This window comes from Somniosus microcephalus, chromosome 18 (assembly GCF_052327205.1).
Source record: "Somniosus microcephalus isolate GS21.2 chromosome 18, FLI_Smic_1.0, whole genome shotgun sequence".
Lineage (NCBI taxonomy): Eukaryota > Metazoa > Chordata > Chondrichthyes > Squaliformes > Somniosidae > Somniosus > Somniosus microcephalus.
The window spans coordinates 64,831,350-64,847,939 of NC_141004.1; the positions used below are offsets into that span (position 1 = coordinate 64,831,350).

At 49.9% G+C, this 16,590-nt stretch overlaps 1 protein-coding gene across 6 annotated transcripts in view; it reads right to left on the minus strand.

Annotated features, from left to right (window-relative positions):
* Positions 1-16,590, minus strand: part of LOC147105333 (transcriptional enhancer factor TEF-5-like) — a 644,902-nt gene that overhangs the window by 13,826 nt on the left and 614,486 nt on the right. For all 6 annotated transcript variants that reach the window (XM_086011604.1, XM_086011603.1, XM_086011602.1 and 3 more), the window contains 3 exons: positions 8,940-9,001; positions 7,639-7,769; positions 5,566-5,739 (listed from right to left, as the gene is read on the minus strand). In XM_086011604.1, the coding sequence (XP_085867730.1) occupies positions 5,566-5,739; positions 7,639-7,769; positions 8,940-9,001 (367 nt within the window). The remainder of the gene's footprint in view (positions 1-5,565; positions 5,740-7,638; positions 7,770-8,939; positions 9,002-16,590) is intronic.

The following is a 16,590-nucleotide window of genomic DNA, read 5'->3' on the forward strand; positions in this document are numbered from 1 at the left end:
TACGTCAAGAAAGTATCTGACTAAAGAATTTGTAACCTTTCTACATAAAAGTCCCATGAGCTTCATTACTCACGAGCCTACAGACTTTGGTGCTCCCTGGTTTTTCACGACAGTCTTTCCTCTGGTGACAGGCAAGTGTAGGACTGACTAAACAGCATCAACTTAAACTCTGCGATTATTTAGAAACAGTTGTAGGCCGTCATGGGAGGACTGACTCCTGCATGGACAGGCCAATCATCCTTCCTCATCCACCTCGGAACTTGCAAAATGGATCAGAAAATGCCTCTGTAATTCTCCTTGTTGCCACTAGGGTGCAGCAGCTGATCGCACCTCCACTATACATGCAACCAACAGCTTCAATCTGGCTGGGCACCGCACAGAAACGGTATTAACATTTACGACACACAGAACAAAGTAGAAGTTTTTAATTCTGCTCCCAGGGACACGTGGAACACAGCTTGCTCTGACTGGTGTGGGGACCCTGGTCATTCATTCTGATGCTGTGAAAGAAACCGCTGCCAACACTGAGCAAATCCGAGGTGTAAAATTTTCGATCCAAGGTGCAAGACCCCCTGCCACATGCCTACGCACCAGAAGCACAAAGACCGTTGAGAGGAAGCTGCATCCATCAAACGGACTGCAGGGGACCACCTGCATAAAGTTTCATCCACTGTTCACTGCCCTGTTGCCACCAATACAACTGCTCCGACACACCTGAAATGTTGACTGTGTTTCGCTCCACGGATGTTGCCTGGCCTGCTGAGTTTTTCCAGCGTTTTCTGTTGCTCTGACACACTGATATTTTTCAGTGTTTGTGCGAGAGAGACTGAGATGGGTCTGCTGGTAACTACAGGATCAATCACCCATCGGAAGATATTTAGAAGACGTGGGCAAAGGGTTCACACTGATTATCAGGCGGAATTCCTTTCTCTCGGATTCATAGAATCACACAGCACAGAAGGAGACCATTCAGCCCATTGTTCCCATGCCAGCTCTTTTTTCCCCATTTATCCATGGGATGTGGGCATCAATGAATGGTTAAGGTGGTGGATGGGGTGCCAACCAAGTGGGCTGATTTGTCTCGGATGGTGTCGAGCTTCTTGAGTGTTGTTGGAGCTGCACTCATCCACGCAAGTGGAGAGTATTCCATCACACTCCTTACTTGTGGTTTCAGGGAGTCAGGAGGTGAGACACTCGCCGCAGAATACCCAGCCTCTGACCTGCTCTTGTTGCCACAGTATTTATGTGGCTGGTCCAGTTAAGTTTCTGGTTAATGGTGACCCCCAGGATGTTGATGGTGGGGGATTCGACATTGAAATGTCCAGGAGTGGTGGTTAGACCCTCTCTTGTTGGAGATAGTCATTGCTTGGCACTTGTGTGGCGCGAATGTTACTTGCCACTTATCAGCCCGAGCCTAAATGTCTTCGGACATAGACTGCTTCATTATCTGTGGAGTTGCAAATGGCACTGAACACTGTGCAGTCATTAGCGAACATCCCCATTTCTGACCTTATGATGGTCATTGATGAAGCAGCTGAAGATGGTTGGGCCTAGGACACTGCCCTAAGGAACTCCTGCAGCAATGTCCTGGAGCTGTGATGATTGACCTCCAACCATCACAGCCATCTTCCTTTGTGCTAGGTATGACTCCAGCCAGTGGAGTTTTTCCCCTGATTCCCAATGACTTCAATTTTACTAGGGCTCCTTGATGCCAGACTCGGTCAAATGCTGCCTTGATGTCAAGGGCAGTCACTCTCACCTCACCTCTGGAATTCAGCTATTTTGTCCATGTTTGGACCAAGGCTGTAATGAGGTCTGGAGCAGAGTGGTCTTGGCAGAACCCAAGCTGGGCATCAGTGAGCAGGTTATTGGTGAGGAAATGCTGCTTGATAGCACTGTCGACGACACCTTCCATCACTTTGCTGATGATTGAGAGTAGACTGATGAGGCAGTAATTGGCCGGATTGGATTTGTCCTGCTTTTTGTGGGCAGGACATACCTGGGCAGTTTTCCACATTGTCGGATAGATGCCAGTGTCGTAGCTGTATTGGAACAGCTTGGCTAGAGGCGCGGCTAGTTCTGCAGCACAAGTCTTCAGCACGATAGCCGGGAGGTTGGCGGGGCCCATAGCCTTTGCTGTATCCAGTGCGCTCAGCCGTTTCTTGCTATCACGTGGAGTGAATCAAATTGGCTAAAGACTGGCTTCTGTGATGGTGGGGACCTCGGGAGTAGGCCGATATGGATCATCCACTCGGCACTTCTGGATGAAGATGGTTGCAAACGCTTCAGTCTTGTCTTTTGCATTCACGTACTGGGCTCCGCCATCATTGAGGATGGGGTTATTCATGGAGCCACCTCCTCCAGTCAGTTGTTTAATGGTCCACTACCATTCACAACTGAATGCGGCAGGACTGCAGAGCTTTGATCTGATCTGTTGGTTATGGGATCGCTTAGCCCTGTCTATAGCATGCTGCTTCTGTTGTTTAGCATGCATGTTGTCCTGTGTTGCAGCTTCCCCAGGTTGGCATCTCATTTTTAGGTATGCCTGGTGCTGCTCCTGGCATGCTCTTCTGCAACGATGGACACCCTCCATCGTGTTGTGTGGCACTGCCACCGTGCTAAATGGGATAGATTCAGAACAGATCTAGCAGCTCAAAACTGGGCATCCATGAGGCGCTGTGGGCCATCAGCAGCAGCAGAATTGTATTCCACCACAATCTGTAACCTCATGGCCCGGCATATCCCTCACTCTACCATTACCATCAAGCCAGGGGACCAACCCTGGTTCAATGAGGAGTGCTGTGACGGACACACCCAGTACTGCAAAGTAGGCCTGTAATATAGAAACCTACCTTTGGGCCCAGATTAGGGTTGCCAACTCTGATTGGACATATTCTTGGAGTTGTCATCACATGACCTCCCTCCCCCCCCCCCGCCCCCAAACACACTCCTGCCATTGGTCGCCCAGCATGTCCATCCTCGCGGCGCCCCACCTCCCCCCGGCCAATCGGAAAGCGAATAGACTCTTCATTACCTGATTGGATGATTCTCGACTGTCAATCAAGCAGCCCTTTTTTCCTCTGTCCAATATTTTTATAACTGGTAAACAAAACTGTCCAAAAAGTTTCTTTAAAATGCACAATTTCTTTAATTGCCCCAATGATTTTTCTCCCGGGCTGCTCGCACCAGTGTCCTGGAGACTAGTCTTTACTTCTTGGCCACTCCAGGGCAGTCCAGGAGGGTTGGCAACCCTAGGCCAGATATGGTTTAAAACCACTCCGTAACCATAGCAACTATACGACATACCCCTGTGTAGCTTCTCAGAAAGACCTCCTAACTTCATATAAAGAAAAATATAATTACGAGTCTCTCTAAATAATCCGGCCATTTCAATCCAGCTTTTAACATCACGGTTGATTTTTTAAGGGCCTTTTTTTTTGTACTTAAACAGTCTTTTGACCAAGTAGATTTCATATGTTAACTATTTTGTTTAAGCTGCATCCGTTTCATATCCTAGACTATGTGTAAAATACAAAACACCAACATTTTATTCAGTGGAGCAAACTTCTCCGGTATATATAAGTGGGGGAGCCAGTGGTGAATGCAGCCAGTACGGGCCTGACATTATGGGCTGCATCGCATCGAAACTGGAGAGGCACATTTCGGGAATTCTGACTGTTTTTCCATGCAATAATCTTGGTATAATTTTTTGCGAAAATGTTAATAAAGTTAAATTTAGCTAACAAGAGAATTCTACGACCTCACAGTAGCCTATGGCGAGGGGATGGGTGTATATTAAATCTAAATGATCCAGCTTGCTAGAGACAGTGGAAGTTTTGTTCCAACAAACAGTCGCACATTAGGGATTGGAAGGTCCTATTCATTTATCAGTGGCAGGACATGGGGTGGGGGGGAATTTTAACCTCCAAAAGCGGGCGGGTTTGGGTCGGGTGGGAAGTAAAAATGTAAAAAAATTTCAAACCTCACCCCAACCCTCCTCCAACCCGCGGGACGGAGGGCGGGAGGCCAACCCACTCCCAAGAGGCGGGTTGCTTATTTAAATATTTTAATGAGGCTGCGTGCCTCAAGATTTTTTTTCTGTTCCAGCTTTACCGCTGGGTTTTCTGGGCCTCTGAAACCTGCAGCTAAAGAGAGGCGAGGACTAATGCATGGAACCATAATATGATTGAATTTTACATTAAGTTTGAGAGTGATGTAGTCCAATCTGAAACTAAGGTCTTCAATCTAAACAGAGGAAACTACAAGGGTATGAGGGACAAGTTGGCCATGGTAGATTGGGAGACTACACTAAAAAGGTATGAAGGTGGACATACAATGGCTAACACTCAAGGAAATAATGCATAATTTGCAACTAACATATATTCCTCTAGGGCATAAAAACCCAAAAGGAAAAGTGATCCAACCATGGCTAACAAAAGAAATTAAAACTATTAAGTCAAAGGAGGAAGCTTATAAAGTTGCCAGAAAAAGCGGTCAGCCTGAGGATTGGGATCTTTTCAGAAATCAGCAAAGGGGGACCAAGAAATTGATAAAGAAAGGGAAAATGGAATATGAGCACAAACTAGCGAAAAATATAAAAACAGATTGTAAAAGCTTCTATAGGTATGTGAAAAGGAAAAGACTGGCGAAGGTAAATGTAGGTCCTTTACAGTCAGAGACGGGAGAATTTATAATGGGGAATGAGGAAATGGCTGAGCAATTAAATAAATACTTTGTTTCTGTCTTCACGGCCCCCCACGATCTTCTCCCCTCCACCCCCACCCACCTCCCGATCTCTCCAGCCCTCTGCGATCTTCTCCCCTCTTCCCCCCGATCTCACCGGCCCTCCTCTACGCTTCCTGCCTACCCGCCCGACAGCCAGCCAGCCCCAACAAGGCTAGGATTTAAATTAGGGTCCTTTGGTTTGGATGTTAGTCCTCTGAGCCTATGATCGGCACTAAAACTACAAACTCTTGACAACACGTCATTATTCCTTACAGAGCTGGCGATCAATAATAGCGCAGTAACAAGCTGAACATCTGCGAACAAAAGGACATCGGAGCTTCACCCAGCCAGAACTAAAGTTTGAACAATACCACACGCCACCTCTCGTACATCTTGATCGCTTTCTCTGCCAAATAACCCTCTCGGATTTTCTGGCGCTAACCACACCCTTTGGCAGTCTGTTCCATGCTTGGTGTAAAACAATTACATTTTAACTCTTTCAGCAGCCTGCCTAACTGGGACAGCAGGAGATGACGCTGGGCAGGGTGGTGGGAAAACACAGCAACATACAGAGAACTCAAAAGTGACTGACTGTTACTAACAGTGGATGGCCATGTGAAATACCTGCAGCTAAAGCAATCACTAGCTGCTTCATATATATTATTTATATATCAGCCAATACTTTGCTGCTGCAGTGGGGAGAGGTAAATGTTGGTGGGTTGGGAGCAGGAAAAGGCATCAGAAGGTCTCAAATGTTGGAACATTCTGACAGCTGCTTATGTGGTCCTCAATAACAGAGACAGAGAACAAGTGAGAAGGAGAGACAAGAGGAAATCTTACCCAGAACTTTACTAAGAAGAAGGCGTTCTGTGGTCCTTTCTCAAACAACTCCTTTAGCCCGCCCTTTTTCTCCGGGAATTTGTCGTAGATCTGACGGATATCCACGGCCTCCAGTAGCGGGTCGCTGTAGGATGGGTTTGTCTGGCCAATGTGTACGAAGAGGTGTTTGTTATACTGTAAATAAAGAGAGAGGTCTGGTTTAGATTTTATTCCTTCCTGACAGTCCTTCAAAGACCATCTGATTTCTGCTCAACTGTGGCTCATTCAGAGAGTCAGAAGGTCATGGGTTCAAGCCCACTCCAGAGACTTGAGAACATAATCTAGGATGACACTTCAGTGCAGTACTGAGGGAGTGCTGCACTGTCGGAGGGGCAGTACTGAGGGAGTGCTGCACTGTCGGAGGGGCAGTACTGAGGGAGTGCTGCACTGTCGGAGGGGCAGTACTGAGGGAGCGCTGCACTGTCGGAGGGGCAGTACTGAGGGAGTGCTGCACTGTCAGAGGGGCAGTACTGAGGGAGCGCTGCACTGTCGGAGGGGCAGTACTGAGGGAGCGCTGCACTGTCGGAGGGGCAGTACTGAGGGAGCGCTGCACTGTCGGAGGGGCAGTACTGAGGGAGTGCTGCACTGTCAGAGGGGCAGTACTGAGGGAGTGCTGCACTGTCAGAGGGGCAGTACTGAGGGAGCGCTGCACTGTCGGAGGGGCAGTACTGAGGGAGCGCTGCACTGTCGGAGGGGCAGTACTGAGGGAGCGCTGCACTGTCGGAGGCGCCGTCTTTCAAATGAGATGTTAAACCGAAGCCCCGTCTGCCCTCTCAGGCAAAAGATCCCGCAGCAATATTCGAAGAAGAGCAGGGGAGTTCTCTGTCGTATCCTGCCCAATATTTACCCCTCAACCTACACCTTAAACAGATTGTGTGGTCTATTATCTCATCGCTGTTTGTGGGACCTTGCTGAGCACAAATTGGTCACTGCTTTTCCTACATTACAACAATGACTACACTTCAAAAGTACTTCATTGGCTGTAAAGAGCTTTGGGGCGTCCTTAAGTCATGTAAGCCGCTATATAAATGCAAGTCTTTCTTTCTTACACTCATTTTTCTTTAAGTTGTGTGGGTAGAAGAACATCTGGAGAGCTCTGTGGTGTTCTGGGATCGAGAAGAAATGGAAGCAGCACAACTGAGAAACACTTTATAGTGGCATAAAACCAGCCTCTGAACGGGTTCGAGACACTAACTTAAGTTGGGGTACAAGACAAAACAGGCCAAGGCTTCATTTGCCCACAAATTGAAACCTACTACACAGAGACATGTCACTGAGAAAGAGCAAGATCCACCTAACCATAGCTGGCCTGATCACATCGTCAGTTGACATCCACACACGTGCACTTTCAAGATGGGGTCGTGCATTCCAAATATTGGCCTGCTTGAGAACAGCTAGCTCAGCAGCGACCAAGGATGGAACCTTGGACCTTTCGGTGTCAGCCACGGCTCAGTTGGTAGCACCCTCGCCTCTGAGTCAGAAGGTCGTGGGTTCAGGTCTCAGTCCAGAGACTCGAGCACAAAATCTAGGCTGACACTGCAGTGCAGTACTGTGGGAGTGCTGCACTGTCGGAGGTGCCGTCTTTCGGATGAGATGTTAAACGGAGGCCCCATCTGCTCTCTCAGGTGGATGTAAAAGATCCCATGGCACATGGTACAGCAGGGTACTTCTTCCCGGTGTCCTGGCCAATATTCATCACTCAACCAACATCATTGAAAACAGAATAGCTGGTTATTTATTGCTGTTTGTGGGAGCTTGCTGTGCGCAAATTGGCTGCCGCGTTTCCTACATTACAACAGTGACTGCATTTCAAGAGTACTTCATTGGCTATGGATCGTTTTGGGACGTCGAGGTCATGAAGGGCGCGATATAAATGCAAGTCTTTCTTTCTTACTGGGTGGAGCTTTTGCCCACTAGGCTAAAATGATTTGTTTTCCCTCCCTCCATAAAAAGGAATCAAACAGAAAGCGGAGCTTTGCCGATCAAACACGAGCCAAGTGAAAGGACCAAGAGGAAATTGGGACGTGTTCCTACCGTGTCTGGGTCTCTCTGCACCTCCACAAAGGCAGAGTACTCCACCAGCCTGAGTTTAGAGGAGGCGATGGTTCGGTCCTGCCACACTGGGATAGTAGCAGGGGGCGGGAGAGGGCCCAAGGGCTCATAACCTGTAGAAGGAACAAAGCAGTAAAATTAAGCACAAATTTTGTCCCAGTTCATTAGACAATATTTGAAAATTAACTTTTAGTTGCGCAGAAGTCTCACCTCCCCCATGTTCTAAGGCCTGTAACGTTAACAGGTGTTGGGATGTCTAACTGCACAAAGTGATTCCAGCCTATTTTCCTGTTATCCACTATCAGTCACTTGACCAGTGCCTCTCAGAACAGAACAGCGCCAATGGTTTGACAGAGGTTGGTGTTACAGTACGGTCAGAGGTGCACCGTTTCACTGTAACCTCCAAAGGCCATACTGAAAGGCTGGAGTGTCGGCTTAATGCTAAACTCCTGTGCTCTAGGAACATAGGAACAGGAGGAGGCCATTCCGCCCCTCGAGCCTGTTCCGCCATTCAATGAGATCATGGCTGATCTGTATCTCAACTCCATCCACCCACCTTGGTTCCGTAACCCTTAATACCCTTAGCTAACAAAAATCTATCAATCTCAGTTTTGACATTTTCAATTGACCTAGCCTAGTTTAAATATTTCCACTACCCTTTGAGTGAAGAAGTGCTTCCTGACATCACCCCTGAACGGCCTAGCTCCAATTTTAAGGTTGTGCCCCCTTGTTCTGGACCCCCCCCCACCCCGCACACCAGCAGAAATTGTTTCTCTCTATTTACCCCATCAACTCCTTGAATCATCTTAAACACCTCAATGAGATCACCCCTTAATCTTCTATACTCAAGGGAATACAAGCCTAGTCTATGCAACCTGTCCTCGTAATTTAACCCTTTTAGCCCTGGTATCATTCTGGTAAATCTGCGCTGCACCCCCTTCAAGGCCACTGTCTCCTTCCTGTGGTGCGGTGCCCAGAACTTAACGCACTACTCTAACTAGGCTCTAACCAGAGCTTTATATAAATGTAACATAGCTTCCACCCCGTTGTATTCCAACCCATAGTCATTGGACCCACAGGCCAGAGCGCTGTCGACTGAGGTAAGCGGATACCAGATTTGTAGCAGTGTGTACTTGCCCCCCCCCGCCACCCCACCCACCCACCCAGAAGATCAGCCGGCGTCATTCCGCAGTTGAATAACAAGGACCGTGGATAAGATCTTCCGCTCCCACTTGCAGTTAACTGCACGCTACGGTGTGTTGCTCGGGGGACAACGTACTTACTTGCTATGGGTGGCGGTACCGCTGGCTGAATCGAGTACGACGGTTGGGCAAAGGGCTTCACACTGCAAGAGGAACAAGACAAGACACACGGGTTAGTGTCTGCGGGCAGTACTGGAGGTGAGGTGGTGGTGGTGGCGGGGTGGGGAAATGTACAGCCCAACGTAGTAGACTTGCTCCGTGGTCCAATCCAGGTAACGCATTCCAAAACTAAACGCCGGCGTACTGCCACACCGGGGACTGGCGCCACATAGCCTTACACACCCAGAACTCCCTGAACGGTGAGCTCCTGCTCTCAGCCAAGCGACGCAGGATTAACAAGTCAACACACACAGGCGCTACCAAACCACTAGGGTTGAGCAGCTTTTCTGGTCACCTTCTATAATGCTGTGGGAACGATGTCTGGTATTCCCACAGCAACCTTACCGAGCAAATGTATCCCACCTGAGGGACGGCCCCATGGGCGTTTGCAGCCCGCCCGCACCCCGTCCATGTCGGATTGCCAAACGTCCAGGATTGTCCCGGAGTCTCCAGGGTTTAAGAGATGAATCTCCAGGACACTGCTGCGAGTAACCCAGGAGTAAAATAATAGGGGCAGTAAAATAAACGGTGCTTTTTTTTACATACTTTCTTTGAACACCTTTGTTTATTAGTTATAAAACTATTGGAAACGGGAATAAAGGCTGTTTGACTGACAAGCCAAGAATCAGCCACTTGGGTAAGGAAAATTTATTCGCTTTCCAATCGGCGTGGGAAGGCGGTTCACCGCGAGGATGGACGTGCCGGGCAACCAATGGCAGGAGCTTGGGGGGGGGGGGGGGGCGAGGGTGACTGGCCGTGGGAGGTCGTGTGACAAAACCTCCTGGAATACGTTCCAATCAGAGTTGGCCGCCCTACGCCCAAGTGACCTTTCCTCATGCGTGGGCCCAGACATCACGTGCCACCAGGCAATGCAACTGTGGCGACCATGTTTGCAGGGCTCAATCCTGTCCACAACTGACATCCATACATCAACCTTCCACCGTGACCCCCGGAGAGTGGTTCTGGAACTGAAACTCTGAGGAGAGGAGAATAGTCAAAAGATGGGGAGGGGGAAAAGAGAAGAGGTAAAGGAATTAAATTGATGAATAAAAATCACTTGTGCAAAGGATAAAAACATAATTATCACATTGCTCAGATTCTCCCTGCGCAAAGAGATTGTTTGTAGCTAACCCTCCAAATACTGCATAAAGAAAGCACAGAACAGGAAACGGCCATTGGCCCATCGAGCCTGCTCCCTCTACAGAACATGTACAATAAATCCCTTCGGGGACGCCACACAATTAACCTCCTAAGGGACAGTTCTGTACAAATGCTTCCTGATCCTCAAACGGTAATCAAGCAAAACTCCAGCATATCCATCTGTCCTCACACCGCCACTATCCAAACCCTGACCTGCTGTCCCCAAGGCAACACGTTCCACTCCTCAACCGCTCCCCACTTCAATCCCAAAACTTGGGAGTCACACAGCAACTTCTTCCAATGCCATGGCCTCTCCTACTTTTCAGTTTGGCTGGGGCATCCACCGTGGGCCTATATTGGGACAAATTAAATTTTTTTAAAACGAGCACACACACAATTAGGGCACAGTGGGGTAAACCTCGAGCTTGTGCGATAGTGTGAAATGGACGATAGCGAGCCGGCAGCCCGTTTTACATCGCTCACCATTTTTATTTCCATTGAATTCAAAATCATCGAGGCTGCTGTCACCCATTTCACACCATCACACAAAGTCAAGCTCTACCCCACTCTGCTCGAATTATGTGCACGCTTGTTTTTAAAACAAATTTAATTTGTACCAACATAGATAATACAGGAAGTTTAGAAACTCATCTTCTGGCATATTCAATCAATCATGTTGCTCACACTCATTCAGCGACATGACTTTCACATATTCATTCGGTCACCAACAATTCTATAGGCTTGATCCGCCAGAACACCTGACCTATGCCCAAATACTTCAGGCAGTCACGACTGTAACTATTTCGTTTAAAGGGGATGTCGTTGTCCTTTCGGGAAGATTGAGCTTCTGAAACAGCCAGTTATAAAAACCTCCGCACAGCTGCAATCTGTGCTGTAAATGGCCACAGGTCATAAAGGAGGTCATTCAAGACCCCTGCACACCATTCTGTAATCACTAGCCGATCTCCTGCGGCACAGCACATGTGGAGTCCAGCAAGGGCAGTACTCAGGTCAAGTAGGATCAGAGGGCAGGGGGTGTATAACTTGACCAAGGCAAGGGAGGGGTAAAAACAGGAGAGCTGGGGCAGAAGAGGAGGTGGGGCATGAGAAAGGAGGAGGTGGGGGAGAGAGAGGAGGAGGTGGGGGGAAGAGAGGAGGAGGTGGGGGGGAGAGAGAGGAGGAGGTGGGGGGGGAGAGAGGAGGAGGTGGGGGGGGAGAGAGGAGGAGGTGGGGGGAGAAAGGAGGAGGTGGGGGGGAGAGAGGAGGAGGTGGGGGGGAGAGAGGAGGAGGTGGGGGGGAGAGAGGAGGAGGTGGGGGGAGAGAGGAGGAGGTGGGGGGGAGAGAGGAGGAGGTGAGGGGGAGAGAGGAGGAGGTGGGGGGGAGAGAGGAGGAGGTGGGGGGGGAGAGAGGAGGAGGTGGGGGGGAGAGAGGAGGAGGTTGGGGGGAGAGAGGAGGAGGAGGTGGGGGGGAGGAGGAGGAGGAGGGGGGAGAGAGGAGGAGGTGGGGGGAGAGAGGAGGAGGTGGGGGGAGAGAGGAGGAGGTGGGGGGGAGAGAGAGGAGGAGGTGGGGGGGAGAGAGGAGGAGGTGGGGGGGGAGAGAGGAGGAGGTGGGGGGGGAGAGAGGAGGAGGTGGGGGGAGAGAGGAGGAGGTGGGGGGGAGAGAGGAGGAGGTGGGGGGGAGAGAGGAGGAGGTGGGGGGGAGAGAGGAGGAGGGTGGGGGGGAGAGAGGAGGAGGTGGGGGGGAGAGAGGAGGAGGTGGGGGGGGGGAGAGAGGAGAGGAGGTGGGGGGGAGAGAGGAGGAGGTGGGGGGGGAGAGAGGAGGAGGTGGGGGGAGAGAGGAGGAGGAGGAGGTGGGGGGAGAGAGGAGGAGGAGGAGGGGGGGAGAGAGAGGAGGAGGTGGGGGGGGAGAGAGGAGGAGGAGGGGGGGAGGAGGGAGGGCGGGGGAGAGAGGAGGAGGCGGGGGGAGAGAGGAGGAGGCGGGGGAGAGAGGAGGAGGCGGGGGGAGAGAGGAGGAGGCGGGGGGGAGAGAGGAGGAGGCGGGGGAGAGAGGAGGAGGCGGGGGGAGAGAGGAGGAGGCGGGGGAGAGGAGGAGGCGGGGGGAGAGGAGGAGGCGGGGGGAGAGGAGGAGGCGGGGGGAGAGGAGGAGGAGGAGGGGAGAGAGGAGGAGGGGAGAGAGGAGGAGGTGGAGAGAGGAGGAGGTGGAGAGAGGAGGAGGTGGGGGGAGAGAGGAGGAGGTGGGGGGGAGAGAGGAGGAGGTGGGGGGAGAGAGGAGGAGGAGGAGGTGGGGGGAGAGGGAGAGAGGAGGTGGGGAGAGAGGAGGAGGAGGAGTGGGGGGAGAGAGAGAGAGGAGGAGGAGGTGGGGGGAGAGAGGAGGAGGAGGAGGTGGGGGGAGAGGGAGAGAGGAGGAGGAGGAGGTGGGGGAGAGAGGAGGAGGAGGAGGGGGGAGAGAGAGGAGGAGGTGGGGGGGAGAGAGGAGGAGGTGGGGGGAGAGAGGAGGAGGTGGGGGGGTGAGAGGAGGAGGTGGGGGGAGAGAGGAGGAGGTGGGGGGGAGAGAGGAGGATGGTGGGGGGGAGAGAGGAGGAGGTTGGGGAGAGAGGAGGAGGTGGGGGAGAGAGGAGGAGGAGAAAGAGGAGGAGGTGGGGGGAGAGAGGAGGAGGTGGGGGGAGAGAGGAGGAGGTGGGGGAGAGAGGAGGAGGTGGGGGAGAGAGGAGGAGGTGGGGGGAGAGGAGGAGGTGGGGGGAGAGGAGGAGGTGGGGGGAGAGGAGGAGGTGGGGGGAGAGGAGGAGGTGGGGGGAGAGGAGGAGGTGGGGGAGAGGAGGAGGAGGTGGGGGGAAGAGGAGGAGGCGGGGGAGAGGAGGAGGGAGGAGGAGGGGAGAGAGGAGGAGGTGGAGAGAGGAGGAGGTGGGGGGAGAGAGGAGGAGGTGGGGGGAGAGAGGAGGAGGTGGGGGGAGAGAGGAGGAGGTGGGGGGAGAGAGGAGGAGGTGGGGGGAGAGAGGAGGAGGTGGGGGGGAGAGAGGAGGAGGAGGTGGGGGGCAGAGGGGAGGAGGTGGGGGGGAGAGAGGAGGAGGTGGGGGAGAGGTTACACTGCAGTAGGAGTAAATTGGCACAGTAGGAAGTGGAAACCAGTTTTCTAACCAATCAGCAGGGGTGACTCATTTGGCTGTAAACAAACAAACAGTACAAAAAGACCAGTGCTAGTGCGAGCAAGCACTGAGTGCGAGTCAGCAGAGAGTGCTGTGAGTTTAGGTAAGTGTGAGAGTTCTTTAATTGTTATTTCTCTTTAAATCATTCTTGATAAGATTACTTAAGCAGTTTAAGTAAAGGGGAAAAGTTAAATATTTGGGATTCTGTTGGTTTAAGGAGAGTAAAACAAGGTTACACTGCAGTAGGAGTAAATTGGCACAGCAGGCAGTGGAAACCAGTTCTCTAACCAATCAGCAGGGGTGACTCATTTGGCTGTAAACAAACAAACAAACAGTATAAAAAGACCAGGCTAGTGTGAGCAAGAACTGAGTGCGAGTCAGCAGAGAGTGCTGTGAGTTTGGGTAAGTGTGAGTTAGGGTAAGTGGGGTATTAGGTGCTCTTTTCAAACTTTAACTCTGTGGGTTGTAGATAATAAGGCCTTTCTGGTGCAGAGTGACTGTTGGTAAACCATTTAACTGGTGTAATTAGAGGGGTTGATTTAATTTAAATCCAATTAATTAAAGGGGATACTAGCATCTAAAATCGGGCAGAGGGTGTCCATAACTAACAATAAAAAATTTAATTAATTACATGGAATGGAGCAGGTGATGTGTTACTGTTGCGAGATGTGGGAGCCGGTGGACCCCATTGAGGCTCACGGTGATTACGTCTGTGACAAGTGTCTGCTGCTACAGGAACTCCAGCTCTGTGTTGATGAGCTGGAGTCTGAGCTTCAGACACTGCGACACATCAGGGAGGGGGGAGAAGTACCTGGACTCTGTGTTTCAGGAGGTGGTCACACCTATGAAGTTAATTAATTCAGATGTAGCCCATGGTCAGGGACAGGACGGTGTGACTACGAGTGAGGCAGGTACGGGGATCCAGGAGGTAGTGTTGGAGGAGCCGCAGCCCTTGCTCTTGTCCAACAGGTTTGAGGTTCTTACTCCCTGTGGAGACAGGAGCAGGGACTGCAGGGAGGATGAGCAACCTGGCCACAGCACCGTGGAACGGGGGGCCATTCAAGAGGGGGGAGTAAATAGAAATGTTGTAGTGGTAGGGGATAGTATTATTAGGGGGATAGATAGAATTCTCTGCAGCTGAGAGCAGAGAGTCCCGAAGGCTGTGTTGCCTACCCGGTGCCAGGGTTAAGGACATCTCCTCTGGGCTGGAAAGAAACTTGCAGTGGGAAGGGGTGGATCCAGTTGTCGTGGTCCATGTTGGTACAAACGACGTAGATAGGACTAGGAAGCCGGTTCTGTTAAAGGAGTATGAGCAGCTAGGGGTCAAATGAAAAAACAGAACCTCAAGGGTAATAATCTCTGGATTATTACCTGAGCCACGAGCGAATTTGGCTAGGACAAATAAAATTAGAGAGTTAAATGCGTGGCTCAAAGACTGGTGTGGGAGAAATGGGTTTTTGCTTCCTGGGACACTGGCACCAGTACTGGGGCAGGAGGGAGCTGTTCCGTTGGGATTGGCTTCACTTGGCCAGTGCTGGGACTAGAGTCCTGGCAGATTATATAACTAGGGCTGTAGAGAGGGCTTTAAACTAACTAGTGGGGGGGAGGTTCCTAGAGAGCAAATAATAAAAATGACAACAGAGAAGGTCATAGACTTAAGGTAGCAGTGGGGAAATTAAAAACCAGAGCGTGTCAGGAAGGGGCAGAAGGTATGGAGTAAAAGGTAAAGTAATAAAAAGGGCAAAAGCAGGAACTAAGTGTCACAAAACATATTTGAAAGTTCTCTATCTGAATGCACGTAGCATTCGTAATAAAATAGACGAGTTAATGGCACAAATAACTACATATGGGTATGATCTTGTGGCCATTACAGAAACATGGCTGCAGGGTGACAATGTCTGGGAATTAAACATACCAGGTTATTTAACGATCAGGAAGGACAGGCAGGAAGGAAGGGGAGGTGGGGTGGCTATGTTAATAAAGGAAGGAATCACTGTAATACAGAGAAATTATATTGGGTCAAAAGATCAGGATAATGAAACAGTTTGGGTGGAGATAAGGAATAATAAGGGGAAAAAAACACTAGTGGGCGTAGTCTATAGGCCTCCAAACAGATGCAACTCTGTTGGACGGAGTATCAATCAGGAAATAGTTGAGGCTTGTAATAAGGGAACATCTATAATTACGGGGGAGTTTAACTATCATATTAATTGGACAAATCAAATTGGGCAGGGCTGCCTTGAGGATGAGTTCATTGAGTGTATTAGGGATGAGTTTCTTGAACAGTATGTAACTGAACCGACCAGGGGGCGAGCAACCTTAGATCTGGTCCTGTGTAACGAGACAGGATTAATAAAAAATGTCCTAGTAAAGGATCCCCTTGGAATGAGTGACCATAACATGGTTGAATTCCATATTCAATTAGAGGGTGAGAAGGTTGGATCTCAAACAAGCGTGCTAAGCTTGAATAAAGGAGACTATGAAGGTATGAGAGTGGAATTGAGTAGAGTGGATTGGGAAAATAGATTAAAGGGTAAGACGATACATGATCAGTGGTGTACATTTAGGAGTTATTTTACAACTTCCAAAAAATATATATTCCACTGAGAAGAAAAGGGTGCAAAAGAAAAGACAGCCATCCGTGGCTAAGTAAAGAAATTAAGGATAGTATTCGACTAAAAACAAGGGCATATAAGGTAGCCAAATCTAGTGGGAGGATAGAGGATTGGGAAAACTTTAAAAGACAGCAAAAAATAACAAAAAGATTGATTAAGAAAGGGAAGATAGATTATGAAAGTAAATTAGCAAAAAATATAAAAACAGATAGTAAGAGTTTTTTATAGTTATATAAAAAGAAAAAAGGGTGGCTAAAGTAAATGTTGGTCCCTTAGAGGATGAGACCGGGAAATTAATGGTGGGAAATATGGAGATGGCAAAAACACTGAATGAATATTTTGTATCAGTCTTTACAGTAGAGGACACTAAGAATATCCTAACACTGGACAAACAGGGGGCTATGTGGGGGGAGGAGCTAAACACAATCAAAATCACTAAGGAAGTGGTACTCGGTAAAATAATGGGACTCAAGGCGGATAAATCAACTGGACCTGATGGCTTACATCCTAGGGTCTTGAGGGAAGTGGTGGTAGGGATTGTGGATGCATTAGTAATAATTTTCCAAAACTCCCTGGACTCAGCAAAGGTCCCAGCAGACTGGAAAACTGCTAATGTAACACCCTTAGTTAAAAAGGGCAGTAGACAGAAGGCTGGAAACTATAGACCGGTTAGCCT